The sequence below is a fragment of the Mchenga conophoros genome, linkage group LG12, assembly GCF_057382185.1.
Source record: "Mchenga conophoros isolate Kocher_MC1m ecotype Shallow Benthic linkage group LG12, M_conophoros_male_GT1.1, whole genome shotgun sequence".
NCBI classification, from domain to species: domain Eukaryota; kingdom Metazoa; phylum Chordata; class Actinopteri; order Cichliformes; family Cichlidae; genus Mchenga; species Mchenga conophoros.
The window spans coordinates 8,434,839-8,449,581 of record NC_140537.1 but is presented as its reverse complement, the minus strand read 5'-3'; the positions used below and the strand labels follow the sequence as shown (position 1 = coordinate 8,449,581).

General features: G+C 38.9%; 1 protein-coding gene across 2 annotated transcripts in view; it reads left to right on the top strand.

Moving 5' to 3' along the window:
- The window catches only part of LOC146562107 (zinc finger matrin-type protein 4-like), a 157,954-nt gene that overhangs the window by 106,711 nt on the left and 36,500 nt on the right, over positions 1–14,743 (top strand). For both annotated transcript variants that reach the window (XM_085293581.1, XM_085293580.1), the window contains one exon: positions 3,407–3,628. In XM_085293581.1, coding sequence (XP_085149707.1) covers positions 3,407–3,628 — 222 coding nt within the window. The remainder of the gene's footprint in view (positions 1–3,406; positions 3,629–14,743) is intronic.

Sequence of the window (14,743 nt, the reverse complement as noted above, 5' to 3'; positions counted from 1 at the left end):
CTCTCAGCTCCAGGGTTGCTGTTATGCTGCTGACCTCTGACCTGCTTGCAAAAGCAGCTGCAGGGATTAAATTGAGTCTGACAGTTTACATTGGCCTATTATAGTGGGGGTCATTCTATAACCGTAAAGTCCAACATTTAAATCCTACATAACATCCTTTTGCTGTGCAGGGGCGAATGAGCCAAGCACTGAATGTAAAGTGTGATGCAAACGGCCTCACTGAGGGCCAGCTGTGCTCAGCAGACAGCGAGTCCTGACACTTCAGGCTCCATACATCCTCTCTCCCGCCATGTTTTTCACTGGACTTTGCTATTTTGAAATGTTGACTGGTGTAATGGAAGCTAATGGGACAAAACTAAATGTTGACTTAGGGTGAGCTGTGCAGTGGAGCGTTAAAACTGATTAAGCTGATAGGGCTTCTTCGTGTTGGGGAGTGCTCGTTGCAGCACGTTGCTCGTTCGGGGGTTAATGCCGTCATCCATGCGTGAAGGCACAAGTGGGCAGCCCCAAGAAGAGCTGGCTTCTCTTCCGTTTGCCAAGTAGAATTTAGGTTTTCCTCTTTAGACATCTAATGGAGATAACAGCTTGTTATTCAGAGGGCTACACTTGCACGGCCACAGTTACGTTGCCGCTGATGAGTGCTCATTAAAGCCGTCCCATTGTGCTCTGTCTGCCAGCTACAAATCTTTTCTTTAAAAAAGCTGGCAAAGTGTTGCTAATGTAGCTCATTTTAAAGTATTTTTTTCCTGGGCAGTGTTTTTCCTGAGCATTTATAGTTTCTCACATTTGTCTTAGCAAAAATGTGACATTTTGGGTTATTATATCACCATTATGTTCACAGCACCTTTTCAGGACTTATACATTATGTTTACTGTTTGACATAAGCCAAAAAGACATGAAGTGTCATGATCATACAGAACCCAAGTAAATTAGCTGGATTTCAAAAGCATTAAAAGTCATGTCAGACATTAAAATCAAGTTATGGTTTAGAAACACAGAGAACACCTTGTTCTTATTATTTGTGTCCTTAAATTTTGTTGTTTTGTTTTGCTATCAGTTATGTCAGTCCATGACAACTAATGTCAAAAGTCTGTTTGTATCCATACAGGTACAGTGTACCCAGTGTTAAAAAGGTAAATATATACCCAAGAAGTTAAAAGGTGTTTCTTGGTTTAAATAATTGCAGTTTGAGGAGACAGTCTGTTTGGGGTCTAGTAAACAAACAAGTTAGCATATTGATTTAACTCTTAGACTTGATAAAAAGCATTTGGGCAAAATTCAGGAAGAAGGTTTTAGGTTCAGTCTTTGCTTTGCTGTCTGCTTGTCTGAGGCAGATATGAGAGAAAGAAGATTCAAGGGTTCAGTAAGAACAAGCAAGTATTTTACAAATGCCTCCCTGTTTCAACTTATTAAATAATAATATTTCAAAAAAATAGTCATTCTTTAACTTTATACTAAAAAATGTTGCCAAGAATCAGAAGTGGTCCTTGAATCAAAACCACATGGGTACAAATTAGCACCCATTGTCGAATGGCAATACCTTAGAGTACTGTTTAAGCTGTAGTACCTCTTCATGCCTCTTCTTCATCTGAGACAAAAATGCATGAATAATAAAGATGAAAATTTGACTGTGAGGCCAGATCAGGTTAGTAGTTAGCCCACAAGCTACCAATGGTTTGAGAGTTAAGCCTAACATAATGGTCCCATTTTAATAAACCATAAAATCCCCCATAGTGTTTTAGATTCTCCTGAAGTAAGAGAGTGAATTCATGCAAGTCAGAGTGTGCTTTTCCCCTGAACAATCACAAGCTTTTTCATTTCGTAACCACTGGAAATGATTTCATATTACTGACAGCTTAGTTAGATAGTTCAGATCTGCTTCTTACGTTTATGAGTCTCACTTAGAAGATAATTTGATATGTGGTTATGTATTTATTTTGTTTTGTTGTTTGAGTTTTACACTTATTTTTATTTATTTTTTCCAAACGTTTAAAGCTGTTACACACACAAAAAAGTTGACCTGGTGTTTCAATCTTTTACTCAAGTCACTGTGATTGCTTTTGCTTTGTATTTGTTTCTTCAAAATATGAAATTAAAGCTCATTGTTAGTTTTTTTCTAACAATGAGCAACAATACTTCTTTCTCTGAAATTTGAGGTTAACTTAGTGTAAGAAAGTCTAAGGAGCTTGGAAAGGAAAAGGAAAAGCGTCTGGTTTTCTTTAAGTTTCCTTGAAGACATTTCACCTCTCATCTGAAAAGCTTCTTCGGTTCAAAAGAGTAATTGGTGGAGAGTTTAAAATCCTTCCCAGACGCCTTACTGCCCACTCACATCCCGGGCCATATGACCTCAGTAAATCACATGATAGGGTGCGGCTAGGTTTCACAATGGGTAACCTGAAACTTTGGCTAGTTGTAACCCACACCTGTTTTCACACTTTAGCCCGTGTGATTAGGTAGAGGATCAATAGGGGGTCCATGACCCTCTTGCGGACACTCCCATAGGGCTTCAAATCTGGGACTCTCCACCAATGGCTCTTAGAACTGAAGAAGCTTCTCGGATGAGAGGTGAAACGTCTTCAAGGAAACTTGAAGAAGTCCAGACGCTTTTCTTTCCAAGCGCCTTAGACTCTGATGACCTGGATGACTGAGAACCTTCACAGACTTAGTGTAAGAAAGTATTTATAGTAATTTTATGCAGCTTATCTGCATGAAGAGCCAAATATGGAAAGTAAAGACTGTAGGTAAAACTGGTGGGCTGCTAGACAAAAGTCCTGGACACTCTATCATAAAGCATCCTAGAAATAATATTAAATCAGAGTGTGATTATGCTTTACTGGAGGCGGATACTGTGGAGACTGATCAATATATTATTTTTCAAACTGATACCAACCCTGAAATGCCAATTTATTAGCCTTAAAAAAAAAAGCACAATCAAATTTCCCTAACACTTAAGTCAAGTGTAGTTACTTTTTTACTTGTTTATGTCTTGTCTGACTTTATTCACGTCATCTGGTTACTTTGTTTGTGGCACTCAAATATTTGTTTGCAAAGTGCCCTCTGGTGGACAAGATATGCAGCATCAACACTCATGGCTGAGCGTTGTTTCTCTCTTCTCTATAAATCATTCTTAACGTCGTTACCGATAGATCAGCGAGTTGTTAATATTGGCTGAAAAAATTGACGCAACAATAAATTTGCTGGGCTCTATCTCTGTCAAGTCGCGTACTGTGGTCATGTCAAATATGTAAATTTTCTGTTTTGTATAAGGCAAGGGGTTCCCAGATTACGTAAAATGCTGTAAAGGAGATTATTTAAAAAGTAGTAGTGTCTTAGCAGATTTGTTTTGTTTACAAAACTATCACTAGATCACCAAGAGACATCTGTATCATTCTTGTTTTACCTTCAGAGGCATCCCCCAGTCCTGTTAAGACCTCCCCAGAAGCATCTCCTATGACCTCCCCACGACAGCGCCGTGACTCAGACCGCTACTGCCAGCTATGCAACGCCTGGTTCAACAACCCTGGCATGGCTCAGCAACATTATGATGGCAAAAAGCACAAGAAGAACGCTGCCAGAGCAGATCTCCTGGAGCAGCTGGGAAAGACCCTGGACATGGGAGTGATGAAAGGTAATATGAATACATTTTCAGTACATCAGTTCATTTTTAAACTATGTTCATGCATTTGTGAAGGTGCATTATCAGATACAGTTTATAAACGAAGTTCAAAAAAAGTTTTCCAGCCTTTTTAAGGGTAAAAAATTCTTATACTGAATACTGTACAATCTTATTGTACAGTATATACAGTATATACAGTTCTAATTTCTTTTGAGGTGACACATACCACCACTCACAATAAAAAAAATCACAATGAAATAACTGTAAGCCAATAGCAGAGTTGCATTACTGTGAAAGGTAATTTCACAATTTGCATTATTGCATTATCAAACAATATAACTATGTATCAGCCGATAGCAAGTCAGCACATTTAGCCATTTAGTTCAAACTGAGCCTCTGAATAGCGATGACAGGGACTGGCTTTGGCTGTGGTGCCAGATCAGCCTGCCTTACAATTTCAAAAACTGCTGGGGTTTCCCTGCATAACCATGTGAAGACTAAGGGGACAGTAATCAGCAGGTCTCTGGCTGAAAATGGCTTTTTGATGCCACAGATCAGAAAGACAAGACTAAGTCAAATAATCACAACCAAAGTAAGCAGAAGAGCATCTTCGAACGCACAGCCTAACAAAGCTTGAACTAGAACTGCTACAGCAGCAGAACAACAATTCCAGCTTTCAGTCCTATCTGTGAAGGGAATAGAAGATTGAGAAAACTTAGCCTAGTTTGATGAAATCTTTAGTTTTGCTGTGAAATTTGGATGGTAGGGCCAAAATTAAATGTAAAAAGCATGAAAACAATGACCCATCCAGCTTTGTATCAAAGGTTCAGGCTGCTGGTGGTGGGTGCGCAGTGTTGTGGGGCATATTTTCTTATCATGGTTTGTGCCCCTCAATACCAGCTAAGCACCATCTAAATACCACGGCCTATGTAAGCATTGGTGCTGCCCACATCCATCTTTTATCACCACAGTGAACTCATCTTCCTATGACTGAATCCAGCATATCATAAAGCTCAAACTGGTTTCTTGGACGTGTATTTCACTGCAAAATAAATGACTTCACTAAGATCTGGTGACTGATCTCAATTCGATAGAACACCTTTGTGATACGGTGAAACAGGAGATTGTGCCATATTGACTGTCATGTCAATACGTACCATAGTTTCTGAGGAATTTTTTCAGCACCTTCTTAAATCTGTGCCACAAAGACTTTTGGTAGTTATGAAAGCAAAAATGGGATCCAACTAGGTAGGGATAAGTAATGTCTCGTTTAACGCTGCAGGTAATAAATGTGACTTGCATAGCTTAATATTGATGAGCAACAGAGAGCAGTATTACATTTGTTAATAGCTGTGACTATTTCTAAGCCCTGCTCTGTGGAGCTGAAAAGTAACCCTCTTGACTTCAGCTGTCAGCTTGACTCTTCATGGAGCCCACCAGCATGTCACAAGCTGTTAATTTTACAGAGGAGGAGGGGAGAACTTTCTTGCTTATCATTTCCCAGTTACAATATGTCAATAACAATTACATAATATTATTCCAGCTGGCAGAGTGCTGGCTGCCAGAAGAGCACACGGAGCCCAGAGGTGTTGTAAAGGGCAGCAGAGTGTGACTGCACCAAATGGGAGAAACAAGTCTTCACAGCTGATTGGCCATGGACCTTCTAACTCAGAGCCTGATTGGCTACTTTTGCTAGTTGAGGGCAAACTGGTTGGTTCTGCTTTGTTCAGCTTTGTTATGCTGCCCAAGCTTTTGAGTCCACAATGTTTGTTTCAGGAACATTATACATGGTGTGTTTGACTGCCGATGTTTGCAACTTCAGTTACCAGTACCGCATTCAAACCTATAAACAGGGACATAAATACACTTATGATTCAAAGAAGAAATTCACCATTGTTTTGGACAATAAGCAGATAATAACAGTATTAACATAGATATTGTGCTGTAATGTGTGTTGGTGGGGATGGTGGTTCTGTACTCTGTGGGTTACATTTTGGCTTGGGGGAGATTGGGCCATATTAAAATTAGTAGGTTTACAGTTTATTTTGAGAATCTTTTACCAGGTGACATTGAATGGTGACCACTGGCTGGGAGAGTGGCTAAGGGGGTAGAGCAGGTCATCTACTTATCAGAAGGCTGGTGGTTTGATCCCTTGCTGCTCCAGTCTGCATGCTACGATATCCTTTGGCAAGATACTACCCCATTGTGTTCACTGGAGTGTGAAATTTAGAAAGTGCTTGTATGAATGGGTGAATGAGACATGCTGTATAAAGTGCTTGAGTGGATATATCAGTATGTATATAAGAACCTGTGCATTAAGGATACATAAGTTAAACTGACTGGTTTCAGACTACGAATATACTAAGAGGCTGCATAAAGAGTAGGGCTGAACGATTATGGAAAATAATCTAATTGCGATTTTTTGCCCCAATATTGCGATTGCGATGCGATATGCGATTATTTTTTAAGGTCTTTGTCTTCTGTATTATTAAACAAAGACAAGCAATACATCATATAGTATGGCCAATACTATATTACATTAATTTTAAACTGTTCTTTCCTGGAAGACAGACCTCTGTTATGATGACATGAGGTGATGCATGAATTGATGACTGACATTTTTATTTAACTTCTTCAATCACAACAGTATATTTGAACATACACAATAGTTTATTTTTAGCTTACAAACATCTGAGCATAAAGTGCTGACAAGGAACCCTGGTGTAAACATTAAAATGAAAGTCAGTACAATGTGCAGATTGCAGAAATATACATAAACAAAATCAGTGGCTTTACCACACTCAGTTTTTCGACATCTGTGAACTACTAGACAGTCATTCAATTAAAAAATAATATTAAATAAATAAAACTAATAAATAAAAAATACACACATCTTACTGATCTCTGCAGTCAGTAACATTACACATAAAGTGCAAACATAATAGCAATTGTATAAACACACACACAAACACGCCTTTAAAGTTTAAAGGCGTGAAATTGGACGGTCTAGCCTTCTGATTAGCTAATCAGAAGGCTAATCAGAACTAGCCTTCTGATTAGCTAATCAGAAGGCTAGTTCTGATTAGCGTCACCGCTGTCTCGGTGGAGTTTAATAAACTCGGCCGTCTGCTTCTTGCTATCTAAAATATAACCAGACACTGGTGTAAATTCTCGACTGTCTCATATTTCTGTTTAATAAGTTTTCTGTTTGACGTTTAGTCAGCTGTGTGAAAACCAAGGAGGAACCCACCCGGGGGATTAATAAAGTTTTATTTTATCTAATCTAATAACTTTAATCTCAGCCAAACCGATTTACTCACGAACAAACAAAACACTGAAAAAAGCCCAACAATAACATTTTTAGGTTGTCTAAGTGACTTATATATCACGTTTAACCCGAGCAGCGAAACTCCGCGGTGATCTGAAAATGATGTGCCGGGAGTTGTGCCGTTCTCGGCCGCATCAGTAACCCTCGAGCTCCCGGCTAGCTGTCGAGCTGGTGGGTAGCAGACGCCTCTGAAAACGTCGAAGCACTTTTGCAAATATGGGATATCTTGATAAACCGAGCAGATATTTGATGTTTACACAACTACTTTCTCGCCTGAAAATATTTTAAAAGTTTATTTTGTGACCCAGAAAGATTAGTATGAGTAATTTTAAAACTTAGTAGCGGCCGCCATTGTTGGAAACTGGAGTTTGGCTGGGCCGCGCTATGAATTCTGGGATATGGTAGTAATTTGGACAGCCTTCGGCGCGTCGCTGTGACGTAATCGGTCTACAAATGCGGCCTCAGGAGGATGCAGCCCATGAATTTGGACATGTCCAGAGTATAATCGCAGCCTTTGCGGTTAGAAAATTGCACTTGATCATGTCGCGATATTATCGCAAATGCGATATATCGTTCAGCCCTAATAAAGAGTCAGTATAAGACAAAGGTGAACTTTATTAACTCTACAGGGGAGACACAGAATAAATAAAGGGCTGGAACTTAGCATTTTTAGCTCTTTTCTAAATAAGTATTTTTGGTATACAAAGAGATGTTTTCACACCTTTGTATAAATTGGTGAGGTTCAAATCAGGAGATTATGGCAGTCAATTCGAACATTCATGCCAGTTTTTAAGGAGGATCATTGTCCTCCTGTAGAACTTTTTCTCAGTTCCAGTTCTCAACGAATTGCCTGAAGTCTACGTCCAGAATTTGATTATTTTTAGCCAGATCCACTCTTCCCTCTATCTATTGTTATGTTACTTGAACTATTGGCTGCCACTCAACTCCAAAGCAGAATATTTCTGCTACTCTGCTTAACAGCTAGCAAGATTTTCATTTCTGCTCCTGAATTTCTCAAACACATGGCTCGGAAAGTGTGACCAATGAGCTCAGTGTGATTTTTTTGTTGTAATCTTACTTTAAGTCATTTGTAGACTTTCATGATTCCAATGAATCGTTCATGTAGGCTGTGTTTGCGCATCAGTGCTAGGTTAAATGCTGCACAGTTAAATGCTGCATCTTGTGTGTCAGCTAAATGTTTCTACAAAACTTGTTTGAAGTTTGACAGATAATGGCAGAAGAAGCTAATGAATAAAATATGATAGAAGGTACTTTTTAGAGTTATCAAAAATCATTATTGGCCTATATTGGGCCTATTAACTGATATATGCATGTCTTGTGGCAGATTGCTGACCCTTCTTTAGCCTGGTCTGTTGGAGGTATCTTCCTGTTAGAAGAGAGTTTTTCCTTCCCACTGTTGCCAAATACTTGCTCAAAAGGTGTTTCTGATTGTCCCAACATACCCAAGAAACATGTCCTGGCTCTGCCCCTGTGTCTCCTTCCATTAGGAAATGTCAAAACCAACTCTTCTAGGAGGTATACAGGATGTATCCTAGTCAGATGGCTGAAAGATTATCTCCCTACTCTCACCCCCAACCAGTTGTGGCTGATAGTTGCACTTTGAGACAACTTGTGATTTTTCATTTATGTAAATAAAATTGAATTAAACTAAATCAAATTGAATTGACCAATAATCTTGTGCTGGGAAAAAGTGCAGTGAAGAGTTGGAAGGAGAGATATTTTTTGTTGCAAGATTCCTTTGTTTCCTTTACACGGGGTGTGAAATAAAGCATCAGCATTGGTTACTGGCCATTTTTGAAACAATGTTTCAGTCCAAAGTTTTGCATCACAGGGTGTTTGAAAAGTATGACTAAGGTTTCTAAAGCGACTGAAAAGGAAAGATTTCTAAATGAAGACGTAGTTTGTTAACGGGTTCAGTGTTTTGCAAGTGAATCAAAGAATGCACTGCTTCCACAATCCTCTTATAACAAGTGTTGATCTCAATGAATAATTCATTAGAGATTTGCATGTAAAAATGAAAAACAGTTTAATCCCTTTATATCTTTACCTTCATCTGTTCTGCACGGCGCCTGTTTTTACAGTGCATTAAGAGGAGATGAATTTGCCGGCTTCAACAGAGTCATTATGGAGCGACAGAAAATGTCAGCACACTAGCTGTACTATTCAGCACTTGGAATAATGAGCATTACTCTCTGGCGATTATCAATTAGTAATGAAGTGGCAAATTGTCCTATCAGGCAAAACCAGCAGTGTGAGCCCACAGAGAGGAGAATGGGACCGCAGCAGGCCTTGCAGGCGGTCGGGATGCTGCTGCTTCTTTCTGCTTCCTCTCTGCATTTTATCCTTTCATCTTTCCCCCTTTTTTCCTCCCCTCTACCTGACCTTGTGCACTTCTCAACCTGTTAAGAAAATGTGGAGTCTGACTCTGAAGATTGTCCTGTGATGAAATATTCAAAAGCTCTAATAAAATGGGAGGGAGCATCATCCAGTGGTCTTGTTTGTTGTTGTTGTTGTGTGTACAGAGCTGTGCAGCATTGAAAAGCTGATGGCAAAGACATAAGGTTGAAGATGGATAAAGAGATGGGCAAGCCATTAGCACTTTTAGCACAAGTGTAGAGACCCTCCAGATGTGTCTAACCTCATGATAAAAGCCTTTGTTTTATAAGTGGTGTACATACAAAAGAGTGCAGGTTAACCGCATGAGCATAGTGTAAAACCGAGGTCCCTGCTCACCTGTCCTCTTTGGCTTAGTTGATTTAAGTTGTTTTGGTAAAACTCCATCTTTGCGCTCTAATAGTCTACTTGATCCTCTGGTCTTTTGTCTGGTGCTCATTCTGTTCAAAGCTAACAGTGAGTAGTATTGAGATGGTGATATAACTGTGAGGACTGTAATGTTTGCATAAATGTAAATGGGATGGAAAATGAATTTGTGGTTGATAGTCCATTAAGACACTAATGGGAACAGATTGTGTAAGCACTTTTGCCCAGTTATCGCTGCAGCAAGTTTAAAACAGATGATCTCTTTTTTCCAGGTTTGTTTTCTTCTTCTTTTTTTATTAAAGTAAAGATGTGTTGGATTTTATCTCAGAAATAGCTAAACTTGTATTTGTGGTGAACTTTCTTATTCGTGCTGAACTCTCCCCATTCCAGCACTGCTGCTCAGGAATCATGTGTTTACTCTTGTCAGTGTTTACAGACTGTGCCTGTAACTGTGTGGAAATCTATCCATCCATGTTCATGACTGGTTATCCAAGCCACAGTTTCGGGAAATCACTTTCCCAGCTGTCATAAGGTGAGAGGCAGGGTACACTGAGGGCAGGCCGTCAGTCTAGCTTAATGTTTCAGTTTAAATATAGATTAGATAAACTAAAAAAATAAAATCTTTCAAAAATGCCCCCTTTTATGACTTTTACATCAGAACACATCAAATCAACAGATGACTGCTTTTAAGCTTTCTTTTACTTTCTTGTACTGGCACATAATGGACTTCATGAGAGAGACTGAAATAACACACATGCTATAGACTCCTTTGTTGTCCCACATTCAGTGTTCATAGAGTGGCTAAACGAAACATGAGCTGCATCCCAGGTTTAGTGACTCACAACCAGACAATGTGAAGAGAGACACAGCAAACAGCTTGGTTCATCTGACCACCAGCCAGCAGTTCATGTAACTATCTAAGTGCCTGCCAAATGCTTTTTATAGTACTCATAAGACACCTGCTGTCACAGAGATGTGAGCATCAGCAAAGGTAGAAGTCACGGTAAGTGGTAAAGGTAAGTGAGATAAGCATCACCTTTGCGTTGAAGTGGCGTTATACAAGTTTGATCTAATTTAGAACCATTTGCCATCATCATCACAGAGTTGTAAACACTGCCTGCGTGCTGTCATTTTTCTTTATTTATCATGCCCATTTGGGCAATGTACTTTAGCTAATGTGATTTCCAACACCAGCAGACATAAGATACAGTTTGTAATCATCTTGTGCCATGTCAGAGAGAAAAAATATTATAAATGTAATAATGGAATCGATGAAGGACGATGCACAGGAGCTAAAAAAAAGGATGAACTACTGCACCACTGTGATCTGTGATTTCCATCTCAGTAGGTTTTCAGCTTTCATATGAGATGAATGATGAATTTGTCCTATCAGTACTAGAGATGGACCGATCCGATATTACGTATCGGTATCGGTCCGATACTGACCTAAATTACTGGATCGGATATTGGAGAAAAATAAAAAATGTAATCCGATCCATTAAATATCACGAAAGCACCTCACAAAACTTGCAACACGCCGTAACTCACCTCAGAACGTTAGCACGTCGGAGCAGTATGCATCACGTGATAGAGTGGCTGTGGCATGCGGGACCTGTCGGTGGTCTGGATAGCATTTGGAGCTTCGCTAGCAACCCGGCATTTCATCTCCGACAAAGTTATCCCGAGAGAAGTAAAGCAAGTGTGTAAGTCCATCTCTGAATGTTTGTAAAGCATTCCTGCGTTAAGCTTAACAAACGACTGCCTCTCCTGCTGCTACTTCAATCATGAAACTGCTTAACGATCAGCTGATCGGCTTTTCTGTCGCGAGTCCGTGTCTCTAGTTTGCTTTTGGCCCATTTTGCACCAGAAAGAGGAAACCAGCGGCTGAACAACAGCAGCACGTTTAAGCTTGATCAGCTGTTGTTAGAATGTATTTAATATTACTTTCTACTCGAGGATCTTTTCTACGTAGCTGACGGCTGGTAACTGTGCAGGGGCGCATCTAGCAAAGTTTAGCCAGGGGGGTGTGGTATAATTGCATTGTACAGTAGATGTTAATGCAGCCGGTCAGTGTAGTTAGGCTGATGGCAGCTAGAGGGCGAGACCGGTGTGTTTCTGTATAGAATGTTATGTTATGTGGGGCAGAGCAAGAACAAGAAAATAAAGTGTGGTTATGAATCGTACAGTGGACCCGCGTATAATTGAATAACACGACAGGGGGCTGATAGGGCATTAACAGGGAAAAGGGGGCACAAAGACATACTTTTCTTTCTTATTCTCATTTAAAATGTCTAGCTTTTAATAAATAATTATCTGACACCCAAAGTTTTAATTTGATGTAAAATGAATAGAAGTCAATTACTGTATATAGTAACTATTAAGTCTAATATATATACCCTAGTAAGCTATAGTACTTTTTCCTTTGGGAAGGTACCATCTGTGCAGTCTGCAATTTTGTTGAAGAAAGATGTTGAATCTATTTAATATTTCTTGAAAAATAATTGATTTCTGTGCATTTTTTTTTCACACTGCATCAAATTAAGGTTGATTACGTCGATTAAGCATCATGAGGTGGAGCGTGAGGGGTGGTTCCCTATTTTTTATTTATTTATTTTTGTTGTTGCTGGGAGTTGGAACCCTATTAGTTAGGTTGCTTAATATTTATGCTAAGTACTCTTTAAAATACCAGAATAGGGAGGATGGTGTAGGTTTAAGTTTATTAGATTGATCAGTATTGCTGAACTATGAAATTTTTTTTTTTGCATACAGGTATAACAGAATAGCTTTAGTGTAGTTGTTGTTTTAAACTTGAGTATGAACTTATACAAAATGCAGCAAGATATTTAAAAAACAGTTTTGTTGATTAAAAAACACTATATCGGATTCATATCGGTATCGGCAGATATCCAAATTTATGATATCGGTATCGGACATAAAAAAGTGGTATCGTGCCATCTCTAATCAGTACTGGATATGCAGTAATTGTTCTCATTATTTGTTCAATAAAAATGTTTTGAGACTAAAAAAATGTAATACAGATATTTTTAAAAAATCTTCGTGGTTTAAATTTGGTGATCTCCCTCTTCTTGTGTAACCCAGATCTGTTTTCTGGGCGGCTGCTATATTTAATCTAGTTTGTCCCTTTGTCCCACTTTTTCCCAATGCCTGTTGGATTTCTTCCTGTGCATCAACAAGCAAAACTTCATCTTTATTTTTATGTTTGCGGAAGTGAACAATGAGTGGTCAGAGTCCCATCATAATCAGTTCCATTTTTGGCAGTGGAGGTTTAGCAGTCCTCAAAGAGTCGTGCTGTACAACGTTATGGCAGTGCTCTTACAAAACATCAGATCTATTATTCTCCAGTCTCACAGTTTTTTAAATAAGTAAAATGATACTTAAGTAAACTTCAGAATGCATTTTCTAAAGAAAATGCAGTGTGAGCGCTGCTAGCCGAATGGTTTGAGTTCAATTTTTATAATTGCTGAATCTTTGTTGAAAAAAATGTTTAATAAGCTAAAATACACCAAATCATTGACCTGAAAGCCGGAGTGCAGAACTGTTGAAAGCTGAAGTTTACACAGAAGTTGGAATGTAGTGTGTGTGTGTGTGTGTGTGTGTGTGTGTGTGTGTGTGTGTGTGTGTCCTTATCAGCGAGTGAGTGACATACAGAGAAAGAGGGGAACTGGCATCAAATTAGGAGGTAAAATAGTTTTAAATCTTTAACTGTTTTGTGCGTCTTATTTTAGACTTTATGTTAGTGGGGAGAAAAGCTATACAGACTAAAAACAGAGACATTAAATGAGGTTAGACGACTTGAAATGTGGGAGAATCCACTAGAATCCACAGGCAGGCACATAGTTTCAGTTCTAATGATCCAGTCACAAAATATGATTCCTAATGTCATCAACTGACTCCAACTACCCAGATTTGAACCGCCTGTCTGCTGAAGACAAATCCACCCATGAAAATTTGGCCGCAAGTTAATGTGCCAATCAGAACGCTCTATCATTCCCATAGATTTAAATTCACCAACTGAAAGTAACTGCCAATAGCTTTCAGTTGGACTGAAGTAAATACTGACATACTGTTACACATACTGTTACACAAAGGTACTCCCTGTACCTGGATCCACACAGTTGAATATTTTAAAAACTAAAGTTAGAAATGAGAAAAATACAAGCTCACATGTCCAAAAGAATCTAATACGTTGAACAGTGTTGAATTAAGTTGACGAAAAAATATAATGAATGTACTCAACACTTAATCAGCGTTTACACTAATAAACTTCGGTCTTTTTATCCAGAGCCAATTTCCTGGGCTGAATATTCTTACATGTTTGGTCGCCCATCCTATGTCCCTTTTAGTCCAGGAGAATCCCTGTATGTAAGTCAGTCGTGCTATTTGATAAGGACACAAGATGAAGTGTTTGTTTCAACATCATTTCCAAGAAATATTATTTGGAGTTATTATCACTGCCTGATAACACACACATAGCTGACCAAATACTCTAATCTTTGTTTTACCTGACCAGCTGCCTTTGCTTCTCAAGGTTTAAGAGTCCATCAGAACATTTACCTTTTTCTAAAAGGCTGTCATGTACCTTTTAGTAAAAAGTAGCTTCCATCTACCCACTTTACCATAAAGCCCTTTAGCAGAGTGTTTGACCGATGGTTGTCCTTCCTAAAGTCTCTCCTGTCACCACAAAGGACTCAAAGCTCTCATTTACAGTATAAACGATGCACCACGACTCAGCTGCAAGTGCCACTACAAAGGATCTCAGTGCTTTTGAAATGAAATGCTTCAACAACATTTCTTTTTACATGAAAAAATGAGAACTCTTTAAATAAAAATGGGAAACTTTAAACGTCATTTTTATATAAATAAACTGTTTGCTCACCCTTTTATGTAGCATGAATCACAATGTTTTTTTCCTTTTTTGAGTGTAGCTGACAGCGTGAGAAGATGAATAATAGTAGCAGGAAGACAGCAAAACTCACTTTAAGTCCATGCTGTGCCAC